Source organism: Suncus etruscus, chromosome X, assembly GCF_024139225.1.
Source record: "Suncus etruscus isolate mSunEtr1 chromosome X, mSunEtr1.pri.cur, whole genome shotgun sequence".
Classification (NCBI taxonomy): Eukaryota; Metazoa; Chordata; class Mammalia; order Eulipotyphla; family Soricidae; genus Suncus; species Suncus etruscus.
The window spans coordinates 96,918,104-96,930,716 of NC_064868.1; the positions used below are offsets into that span (position 1 = coordinate 96,918,104).

Below are 12,613 nucleotides of genomic sequence, written 5' to 3' on the forward strand. Positions count from 1 at the left end.
GAGAATTATATTCATAGATATTTAAAACCACATTTTGTTACTGCAAAGTTTTTTTCTGAATCAGCATATTCTATGACCCATACATAAAGGTTTGGGACTATATTTATAAATATAAACTGGTACTAAAAATCAGATTCCACATTTTTTCATTACATTGGAAAAATTAACACTGCTTGTTTTCACTGATAGGACATCCAAAAATCTTAGGAGGTGATGTTTTATATAATAGATATTACCAAATAAATATCACTTAATGTGTAGTCAAGAAGTAACAAAAAATCTAAATAAATTATTTATATCGGTGAATATTGCTTGAGAGACTATTCTAGTAATACTTGGGGCATATTTGTACATTACACACATCGGTGATGGTTCAAGGAACAGTGATGACAGTTATTAAATTAGTAATTAAATTAGTCATTAAAGCTATTATAAATTAGTAATGATACTTTCTTTATCTGTAAGAGATGGAATTTTCACCAATATCCAGTAAGCTCATGTGAACTTTGGAAGTATGACTTGGTCACATATATTTATGAATCATTGGACATACGTATGTTTACGATTAGTTTTAAATTAAATCATGAAATAAGGGATAAGAGCAAATGGAGGGAATGCTTCTTTGGTAATTCTAAAAGATCATTTCTAAAATTATACAAGGAACATTTCCCACAAGAACCCAGAACTAGTATAAGTTTCAGCTCTGCTCACTGTTTTTCCTTGTGGCCAAACTGCTGACACAGCCTTAAAGGCCTATGATAAACATCAAATTTTTAAAAATCAAAGGTCAAATAATAACCAAAACAAAACATTAACAACAACAACAAAAAACAAAAATTTAGCAGAGAGGAAAGGGGAAAGGGAACATTCAGTAGAAACCTCAATTTGCCTTTCCTTTTTTTTGCATTTACAAGCACATGGGACTAGTAGGAGCTGATAAACCCCAAACTGTGCTTCCAGTTTTGCTAGTTCCTAGTGAGGTATATCAGTCTTCAAAAGCACATCATCATTTTGGCTGTTTTCTAAAGGCCCACCTTCCAAATATTTTCAACCTGGAGCATTTTATAATTCACTGCAAATGCTACTACCATTCCCTACCTGGGAATGCATTTGTGCATTAGAAGACAGTAAAACGGCTACATTAATTTGTCATACAACATAATCCATTTTCATGGCAGTATTGCTCTAACTCGGTAGTTCTTAAACATTTCCATCCTGCAAGAATGGGCTAAGTAGAGGTGAGAAGTATGATAAGTAGGGGTGAGTGGACAATGAGGTACTAATAGAAAAGGGCAGGCAAGGGATAAGTGAATAATGGTAATGAGGTAGGGGAGAAACAGATGGAGAGCAAGAAGAGGGGATGTTGAACTCCACTCTTCGGGTCTCCTTGGGGCCTACCAGCCTCCAGTTTGACGACCATTGGTCTTATCTCCCCTTTCCCAAGAAAGAAAAGCATAGATACATTGATTACCTAAAAATAAATTTCTGGCAACTTATTTGCTCACACAATGCCCCAGTGTGCTGACTTAAAATGGGGAGGAGTGTTCTAGTCCAATGTAATTTGAATATAAGCTAGGTTGAGGGGAGATAAAATGTGACCCATAAGATAATTCTATCAAACCTCTGCCCTTCTTGGGCCACAGAGAATCAATGAGCTTGTATGTAGGACAAGCTGGCAAGCAAAAGAAGAAACGGCAGAGCATCCAATGATACTGACAGACCCTTAACGGCAGTTTAATGCTGAAGCTAGAAGCCATAGAGAATCACATTATTACTAATCCATAAAGTGTAGAAATATATACACATTTAATTTGAAAAATTACAATTTTACTAAAGAATAATGAAAGGCACTTCTGAGGGCAAAGGATTTTTGTTTGTTTGTTTTGACCAATACTACCTGTTGGCTGAGTTTTTTAAGGTAAGAGATAACACTGTAACTAAGTCCACAATCTAAATTATCTGATATCAGATTTGGAGCTCCCATCATCCTTAGTGCTTTCTTTAATGGCTATAAGGAAACAAAATACACAACAGTAAGAATAGAATAAATCTTAAAATACTCAAAGTTCAATTATAAGGGGCAAAGGGACATGATTCATTTCTTAGAAGTCAAGGTGCTGCACATAAAAGCAAACATGGAACATTAAAAAGTGGCAATGAAAATAGCAGAGAAGAAATAGAAAGTAAAAAAGAAGAGAGTGGGAAAAGAAGAGCAAGTAACAGCAAATTTAAACAGGTAATTTGTTTTCAGTCTAAATTCCCAAAGCATAAAATAATTTCACATTACATTCAATTCATGTCACGGTAAATTATTATGTTCCAATATTTTCTCCCAGTGATACTAATGGTATTATTCAAGATTCTGCCTTTTCTTCTCTAGAAACAGGGCTGAAGTTTTACCAGATCTACCTCTGAAAAGTTTGATCATCTTGATTTACATTATATTGCCAATTAAAAATCATCATGAATATTTTCCCCCAGCTGCAAAATTGAAAATGAAGCCAAATATTTTTCAACTTTTGAAATTCCATTATGACCCTACTTCATGTTGTCTTTCAGATACACTTGTCAGGGAGTAAGTAGATATATCTTTAGGATGTTTTTCAGAGGGATACCCCATATTCATAATTTCTAGAGTTAAAAAGGGCAGTCGATAAGAATGTATGCATCCACACATAGTTTTATCAAGTTCCCAAAGTACAATTTCATAAGGTTAGTTTTTTTAAAAAAAATAGACATTTTTTAAGAACATGGCAGTTAAAAAATAAAGAAAACAATTCTTTTGTACTGCCAAGATATAACCAAGTTCATACAACTGATTTGAGAAGATAATAATAGCACAAATATTTGTAAATTTTTAAAAATATTATTTCAGGGGTAAAGTTTTCTATTGATTGACATTTTATTGAGAAGGTTCATTATTAATATAAATATTACTATATACAAATAAATACATACTAATAAGTAGTATTGAGGCAGAGTTTTTAAGTAGCTTTCAAAAGTCTGTCGCCACCTCATATTTGGTTTAAGTTTGTGAACTTTAAACAAGTCATCTGTAAGAAAAAGACAAAACAGTACATATTGTAGTCCTAAATTCCAGGGTAAAATAAAACAACCCACCTGTATGACATTTCCCCAAATCTCAAGTTTGAATTACATTAAATGAAACTTTCTATTGGCATTGCATTGACTATCTTTTGTGGCAATTGTGTTGCTTACCAACATATAGTATTTTTCTAAAAGAGTAATTTGATTCACAAGTTACATACTCCTCTTCCATCTGTGAAGCTACATAAAATGGAATATTTAAACACTGACTTATCCATATGAAAATTTTACTGACATATTACAAAGCAGAAATTCTATTGTGGAAATGTTTATTTAAAGAATACATGGTCACTGATTAATGGAATTATTTTATTTAAATGGTGGGAATTAGTTATGATCCCAAGAAACTGAGACAGACAAATTGGAAGTGGAGTTTTCTTTGTGACTCAGAAGAACCATTTTCATGCTAAGTGCATTGGGAAGAAGGCAGCTGCTCTGCTTTACTCCACAACCGCACATTTCTTCTAATCAATGGGCCACATTGCAACACATACAAAACACCACCACACTTCAATGGTCACAATAAAACAGTATCACAAAATCTCACTACACTTTGTGAATGAAGATGGTAGTTCTGAAGATCCAACTAGTATCAGCCACCTATATAGCCTTCTGATAAGGACTTAAGAGATAAGATGTTGAAGGTGTTCAAGGAACTCAAAGAAACCATGGAATGAACATCCAATAAAACTCAAGAGTAGAAATGAGAAAACTTCAAACAGAAATGACAGAAATAAAAAACTTGGTATCTGAAATAAAAAACTCACTGGAAAGCCTCACCAGATGCGTGACAGCTCATCAGCGAGCTGGAAGATGAGCTGCATAACAACTCTATACAATAGCATAAAGTAGAAAAGAGTCTTAAAAAATGAACAGAATATGGGGTGGGGACTCAAAACATATAAACAGAAACATCTTAAGAATTATTGGGGTCCCAGAGAAGAAAACCCCCATGAAGAAGCAACAGTAAAAGTGCTGAGAAATTCCAAACTCTGAATAGTGCATGCACCCACATCCTGGTAACTGAAGACTACAAACTAAAAGAGATCCAAATAAAAACACCCCAAGGCACTTCCTAGTCACAATGATGAAAACCACAGAATACAGAAAACAGCAATATCAAAAATGGGAAATTATATACAAAGAAGCTTCCTTAAGATTTATATCAGATTAATCACAAGCGACCCTTTAGGCCTCAAGATAGTGATGGGATATAGTGAAAAAAAAGTCAATGAAATGGATGCCTCACCAAGAATATTTCACCCAACCAGAATCTCTCATTCAGGTCTAAAAGAAGAATACACACCTTCATGAATAAACAGCTCAGGAATTTTAAAAGACTCAAAACCAACTTTAAAAGAACTGAAGTGGGTACTTTAAAGCAAGATAAACCCCATAAATACACCAAACTTCTATAAAAAGATGACATAAGATGATAGAATAATCTCTTTCAATGTCAATAAAATAAATGTACCAATAAAGAGACAAACTGTGGCAAAATGGATAAAATAATTGAATCCAATGTTCTATTGCTTGCAAGAAACACATTTGACTAGTCAAAGCAAATACAGACTCAAGGCAGAGGTTGGAAGACAGCCCCTCAAGCAAACAACTCCCTTAGAAAGGTTGGGGTGGCCATAATGATATCAGATAATATAGACTTCAGGCTCAAAAAGGTTATAAGATATTGTGTTAAATGAATAAGCTAGAAGAAGATAAATACAGAATAATATCACTTATATGTGGCATTTAGAATAACTCAATGAAGAAATACAATGATCTAGATGGGAGTTGTCTCAAATAACCTTGGCCCCAAAGTGTAGTGAGGAGAAGGAAAGAAACGGAGTGGAGGAGATACACAAATATGACAGGATGGGGGGCGAGGGTCCAAGCAGTTTCAGGTGCAGTGGTAGAGATAGATTTCAAAAAAAGGACAGAACTAAATATCCAAGACAAATTCAACAACAATGGAATCAAGAAACCCAAACTCGCCCTCCATACAACATTTTGTGGCCCTGCCCTAGAGGAATCTTTTTTTGTTTTGTTTTGTTTTAGTTGTTTGGGTCACACCCCCCAATGTTCAAGGCTTACTACTGACTTTGCACTCAAGGATCACCCCAACTTTGCCTCCTGCGGTCCGCAGGTAAATTGAGTTTGAGACCACTGAAATGTTACATAGGCCTGTTATACTGGCAGACTGGGAAGCAATGGGTGATGTTTGGGATACACTCCGGGAACATGGTGAAGGCAAGGTTGACACTGGTCTTAGGATTGGCCCTGATTCATTGTATGTCTGAAACTCAACTATGAAGGGTTTGGTAAATAACAATGGTTTCAATAAAATAAAATAAAGGCTATAAGAGACAGAGAGGGTAATTTCTTTTGTTTTTTTTTTTTTTTTTGGTTTTTTTGGGTCACACCCGGCGGTGCTCAGGGGTTACTCCTGGCTGTCTGCTCAGAAATAGCTCCTGGCAGGCACGGGGGACCATATGGGACACCGGGATTCGAACCAACCACCTTTGGTCCTGGATCGGCTGCTTGCAAGGCAAACACCGCTGTGCTATCTCTCCGGGCCCATTTTTCTTAACAATAAATGTATAAGTACTTTAGGAAGAAATCAAACTCCTAAAGATATATGCACCCAATGAGGGGCCAGAGAAATACTTAAAACAACTACAACTGCTAGTAGACTTGAAAAAATACACCAATAACAAGACGATAGTAGTTAGAGACTTCAGGACCACTGTCACCTCTTGATATATCAACCAGGCTAAAATGAAGATATACTCGCTTTGAAAGAAGAAATGGAAGACAGAGGTTTATTATATATGTATTAGGCTTTTTGTCCTCAAAGGCAGAATAAACGTCTTTTTTTAATGCACATAGGACATTCTCCAAGATAGATCTCATGTTGGGCCATAATGCATCTCTCCATAAAATGAAGAGGATAGAAACTGCATGCACTGAAAATAGAAGTGAACTACAAAACTGGAAACAAAGAAATAACTTTAATACCTGGAAATTAAGCGGCACACTATTAAACAACTGGGATCAGAGAGGAAATCAAAGATTCCTGAAAACAAATAAAAATGAGGACATGAACTATCAGAATTTGTGGGACACAGAAAAAGTGACATTAAGTGACATTAAGAGGAAAATGTATAGCTTTGTAAGCATTTATCAGGAAGAAAAAAAGGGCCTACAAAAATAACTGCACAGCTTAAGAAATTGGAACATCACTAACAAAATAAGCCAAAAGCAGGCAAGTGGAAGGAAGCAATAAAAATAGAACAGAAATTAAAGAACTGAACACCCAAAAAAACAATCCCAAAAGATCAATGAAAAGAAGAGTTGGTTCTTGAAAAAATAAACAAGATCGATATGCCATTAGCAAACTTACAAAGAGAAAGAATCCTACTAAACAGAATCAGAAATGAAAGGGAGGGATGTCACAATAGATACTACAGAAATTCATTGAAATATGAAGTGGAGCAAGGAAAGCCTCTTCAACAAGTGGTGTTGGAAAAACTGGTCAACTACATGCCAAAAAACCGAATTTAAACCACTTTCTAACACTATGCACAAAATTAAAATCAAAATGGAATAAATACCTTGCTATCATACCTGAAGCCAGAGGAAAACTTAGAAAGAACTATTCATAACCCTGAAGTTAAAGGCATCTTCAAGGATGAAACACCACTGGCCAAAAAAGTGGAAGTAAAGATAAGCAAATGTGACCACATTAAATAAAGAAGCTTCTGCACCTCAAAGAAAATGGTGACCATAAAACAAAGACTGTCCCTAAAATGGGAGAAACTATTCACCCAATACCTACCTGAAAATGGGTTAATAGCTAAGATACATAAGACACTGGTAGAGTTTAACAAGAAAAAGTCCAACCCCTTTCAAAAATTTGAAGAAATGAACAGAAACTTCCTCAAAGCAGAAATACATATGAAGCACAAAAAAATGCTCTACATCATTAATCAAAGCAGTGATGAGATATCATTTCATACCACAGAAACTGGCACACATCAAAAGGAACAAAAACAACCAGTGGTGGCATGGATGTGGGAACAAAGAGACTCTCATTCTCTGCTGGTGGGAATGTACACTGGTACAACCTTTTTGGAAAACAAAATGAATATTATTTAAAAAAAAAAACTAGAAATTGAGCTTCCACACCACACATAGGAACATACCCCAGGGGCCCAAAAACATAATGCAGAAAAGCCCTCCGCATTCCTATGTTAATCACAGCACTATTGACAATAGCCAGAATCTGGAAACGACCCAAGTGCCTGAAAACAGAAGAGTGGATAAAGAAACATTGGTACACAATGGAATACTATACAGCTGTTAGAAAAATGAAGTTATGAAATTTGTTGGATGGAGATGGAGATGGATCTTCAGAATGGATATGGGAAGTATTATGCTGAGTGAAATGAGTCATAGAGAGGGGGGCAGACATAAAATGATCACACTAATTTGGGATATGAAAGAAAAGGTAGTATGGTATTAATATCCAAAGACAATAGAGACAAGGGATAGGAGGATCAGTCCATGGTAGGAAGCTTGCCACAAATATCAGGGGAGTTCAGTTAGGTGGTAAAGAAGGGGCCACTATGACAATGATAGTTGGAAATGATAACTCTGGACAAAAACTGGGTGCTGAAAGAAAGTAAAGTGATATGCTTGCTACCCCTTCAGTAACAATATTGAAAACCATGGTGTCTAAAGGGAAAAAAAGAAAGAGAGAGGTAAAATAGCTGCCCCAGAGGCAGGCAGGGGAAAGGGCAAGGGGTGGGCAGGAGGGAAATTGGGTACATTGGTGCTAGGAAATGTGCACTGATGAAGGGTATTGGACAATATATGACTGAAACTAAATCATGAATACCTATAATTGTGTATCTCACACTTTATAAAAATAAAAAAATTATTTTTAAAAAATAAAATATCAAAAAATAAGTAGAGGGCATTACTGAAATAACCAGTTAAGCTACTTTACAATGTATAGGAAGGGCTGGAGAGATAGCATGGAGGTAAGGCGTTTGCCTTTCATGCAGAAGGTCATTAGTTCGAATCCCGGCATCCCATATGGTCCCTGTGCCTGCCAGGAGCAATTTCTGAGCGTGGAGCCAGGAGTAACCCCTGAGCATGCCGGGTGTGACCCAAAAACAACCACAAAAAATACCAAAAAAATACAATGTATATGAAGAAAAAATCTAAGCCTCTAATTTGTAGGTAATTGTACTAAGTTTTAAAGTAAGGTTTGGATTCTCTTTAATGAGCTTACACTTTGTATAGTCATACTTCTTTCTCTTAATTTCTGTGATTTCAGTGGGCAAGCATTTTGAATCAGACCTTTGTGTCTCTTAAATACTAAGGTAAGAATTAGGCAAAAGCACTAGAAAAGAAAATAGCTTTGCTAGATTGAAATTTCAAATTTTGTTCAATTAAATGTTTTTATTAGCATGCATATTGATATAAAATGCTAGAAATGCTTTCTCTGAATAGTGGATATTCTGTCTTTCAACCTCTATTATTTAATGAGTCCACATAATCTAACTATACAGGCATATTTCCAAGCATTTCATTGTTTCTCTCAACAGTAAACATATTTCGAATAATTCAAAATTCATATCCCTAGAGATCTACATGAACCTGGCACACTTAGTATAAATATCAAAGATAATATAAATTTATCATTTATCTTGTTTCTTCAGGACATATTGGCTCTTATCTCCCAAACATATTTCAGGAGACAAAACCATTTCTGTCCTTTAAACATAATTTCACTACACAGTGGGTTATTCTTTGAAATTCTGAATTGCTTTAGCTAAGTAAAGGAACTACCTATTTTCTCCCTTTTACTGCTCTAATATATTATTCACTCCTGCTGAAACTAATTTCAATGATTCCAGTCATAAAATGCATGTCTTTTGTTATTTGGATATAGGTAGAAAGAACAAAGAAAAAAATTCTAAAGAAATTTCTGGCTTATTGTAGCACACAGACGCTTTAAAGACTATTCTATCTTAAAAGGAGCTAGAGACCTCAGTGGAAATATTCATTTCTATTGAATCTTTGTGGGGAGTCATCTGGGAATTACAGATTTTTTGGGGAAACTGACAAATTTAAGTCCACAAGACTGGAGAGACATTTACATTAAAATTATTAGGTAGTCAGACTCAATAATAGATATAAATAGATCTACCAAATCTAATTGCAGTCATTTTACTCAGGATCTAATTTACTTTCATTTTTTTTCATTTCTTATATGTGTGTGTGGGGAATTGAATCAGGAACTTTACTCATGCAAGAAAAGTGTTCTACTGTTGAGCCATATCCCTGGCTCTAATCTATTGTCTGATTTTTTTTTTGTTTTTTTGGGCCACACCCATTTGATGCTCAGGGGTTACTCCTGGCTAAGCGCTCAGAAATCGCCCCTGACTTGGGGGGACCATATGGGACGCCGGGGGATCGAACTTCTGTCCTTCCTTGGCTAGTAGCTTGCAAGGTACACACCTTACCTCTAGCACACCTCGCTGGCCCCTATTGTCTGATTTTTAAAGTGGGTTGTGAGGAAGAAAAAACATCTTCCACAGTGTTAAGGGCAGAAGGCTATTAGGGGAACACTGCTTTAATCACTACCTTTGTAGCTCAGAAAATGATTTCCATGGTATTACTTCTCCAGTCACATGGAATCTCTAGGATGATACAATAAAGTTTTTAGTGAACAATAAGCTAATCAACATTTAAAAGAAATGAGAGTATAGGATGGAAGTCAAGTGAGAATTTAGGATGGGAGGCCAATATCTCAACTACCATTGGTATTTTCTTTTCAATTCCCTTTTCCTCAGTTAAGAGTTTCAAAGGGGAGGAAGATCAGGGGTTGAGTTCTAGTTTAGTGTCATCTTTAGCTAAGAGAGTTTAGAGAAATCACCCTATGGATCATTCATTTCATCCACAAAGGGGCTCAATGATAATTGCCTTAGCATGCAGGATGGTTTCAAGGAACCAGATTGTGAATATGAAAACACCATACAAATTGGCAAAATAAAACCCCCAAAACTAGTGCAAGTGGTAAATGAACTGGGTGGATATAAAGTTCTTGATACACATCAAATTATCTTCTATTCTTTTTGAACCTAGTGATGAGTACTAGTTTATGTAGTTAAATTTTATTTTGTTTATTTTGATTTAAAATATTTAATTTATTTTTGCAAAGTAAAATAGTTTTATTGAAAGAAATTTACTTAGAGAAATGTGTGAGGAAAGAGATGTGTTCAAAAGAGAACATGGGCTCCCCTAGAGCTAAATTTTATTCTCTAACCAAGTCTCCACTTCTTATTTAAAATACACATGGAATCCCCCCCAAAAATACCCCAAACTCATAGATACATAGAACAGGTTTGAGTATGCCAGGGGCTGGGGTTTATGGTCAAAAGATGTGGAAAAAAAACCCACAAAAGTCCAGTTCTAACAAATAATTCTAGGAATATAAAGTATAACATGATGACTGTTGTAAACAATGCTGTATCCTATATTGGAATTTGTTAAGAGTAAATATTTCATGACATGTCAAAACTTCACCACAAGCAAAACACTGTGTGATAGGTATTAAATGATAAATACTTATAATGGTAGTTCATATTATACACAAATAGGTATATGCTGCATATCTGGAACTAATTGATATATCAATTATATCTCAATTAAAATGTGATGCTTAAAGAGAGGAATATAAGTTTTGGAAAAATTTTAAAAAAGTTGCTACAAATGCAATTATTGGATCTCAATAGAAAAAATTCCCAGAGTATTTTCTTGACAGTTATGATTATCTTCTTACAACTCGCTGATATGATCTTTTGATAACACATAACCTGAATTAGCTTTCTTTATTTATCCCAAGTAGTGATTGGTGCTCAATTAAATTTTGTTAACTACATTTGATGAAAATCTTGAATTAATAAAGAAAAGAGGTTGGGAGAGTAACTGGGTAAAATAGTGGTGGGAATTGAACACTGGGGAAGGGATGGGTGTTGAAACCTTGCATGATTGAAACTAACAATCAACTACATTTGTACCCAAATTGTGTTGTATATAAGAAACTTACATCAGGCCAGAGCAATAGTACAGTGGGTAGGGTGCTTACCTTCCATGCAGCTGACCTGGATTGATCCCTGGTACATTTCCCTGAATTCGATTCCTGACACACATTTCTAGCACCCTGCCTTGAGTTTATCCCTGAGTACAGAGCCCAGCACCACTAGGTATGACTCTCCAAAACAAAACAAAACAAAACAAAACAAAAAGAAACTTACTTCAAATATGAAGGTACAGAGACAGGTAGAATTAAAATAAAATGATGGGAAAAAGATATAATACAATGAATCATCAAAGTAAAGCAGGAGTGTTTATGCTATCAGATAAAGGGCGACTTCAAAGCCAAGAAAATTTGCAGACTGAGTTCAATAAGTGATGCTTTAGATAATAATAAATCTAGCAAGAATATATAGTGATCTCAAGTGTATACATTCCAAATAAGAAACCAACAAAATGTGATGCAAAGTTGAGGAATGATAAAAGAAACAATCCAGGGCCGGAGAGATAGCATGGAGGTAAGGTGTTTGCCTTGCATGCAGAAGGATGGCGGTTCAAATCCCGGCATCCCAATGGTCCCCTGAGTCTTCCAGGAGCTATTTCTGAGTTTAGAGCCAGGAGTAACTCCTGAATGCTGCCGGGTGTGACCCAGGGGGAAAAAAATCCACATTATAGTTGGAAATGTCAAAACTACTCTAAAAATCTTTCAAAACAAAGAGAAAACTGATAAAAAAATACATAAGTGAAGAACAACAAAATCCAACAGAAACTGATATTTTAACAAATCCCACCCCACAATATAACAATAATTGAATATTAATTGTTTTTCAGCATCAGTGGGACATAGGATCCTTTATCAGAGGACACGTCATGCTTTGATCTGTGCAAAAGCTAAGATCGCTAATTTCAGAAGACTGTGACAACCATGACTGAGCAGAACCTATCTCGGGACCAAAAAAAAGACCCTAGTCTAGGCTTTGGCCTACATTTGTACAACAACCAAGATCTCTTAATTCCAGAGGCCTGACTGAAACAACTACTACTAAGCAGAATTTCTGGAAACATAATGAAAGACTATCCTAGGCTTTGCCCTAGGATCAGTGCAAAAACCAAGAACACCAACTACAGAAGACTGATTAAAACAACAATGATGGAACAGAACTTCTAGAACCATAAAGAAAGACTCCACCCTAGGCTTTATCCTATGACCTGTGCAAATACCAAGATCTCTAGTTACACAGATCTGATTTTATCATCCATGACTAAGTGGAAAGTTTCCAGACATCACGAAAGGACGTAGGGGAGAGAATAAGAGCCTGCAGTTATTCCCATGACAGTATACTTCAAGGGCGGAGAAAGCCTTTATCTCTTAGGCCAAGAGAATTCCCTTTCTAATCTC

At 35.6% G+C, this 12,613-nt stretch overlaps 2 protein-coding genes across 4 annotated transcripts in view; one reads left to right on the top strand and one right to left on the bottom strand.

The window, feature by feature from the left end:
* Positions 1 to 12,613, top strand: part of VAMP7 (vesicle associated membrane protein 7) — a 1,102,798-nt gene that overhangs the window by 1,058,551 nt on the left and 31,634 nt on the right. The gene's annotated exons all lie outside the window — the stretch shown is intronic.
* Positions 1 to 12,613, bottom strand: part of INTS6L (integrator complex subunit 6 like) — a 76,795-nt gene that overhangs the window by 16,305 nt on the left and 47,877 nt on the right. For 2 of the 3 annotated variants that reach the window (XM_049766660.1, XM_049766659.1), the window contains exon 10: positions 2,959 to 3,053. In XM_049766660.1, coding sequence (XP_049622617.1) covers positions 2,959 to 3,053 — 95 coding nt within the window. Of the gene's footprint in view, positions 1 to 1,897; positions 2,009 to 2,958; positions 3,054 to 12,613 lie in introns of all 3 variants that reach the window. The other variant, XM_049766658.1, reaches the window with a different exon arrangement.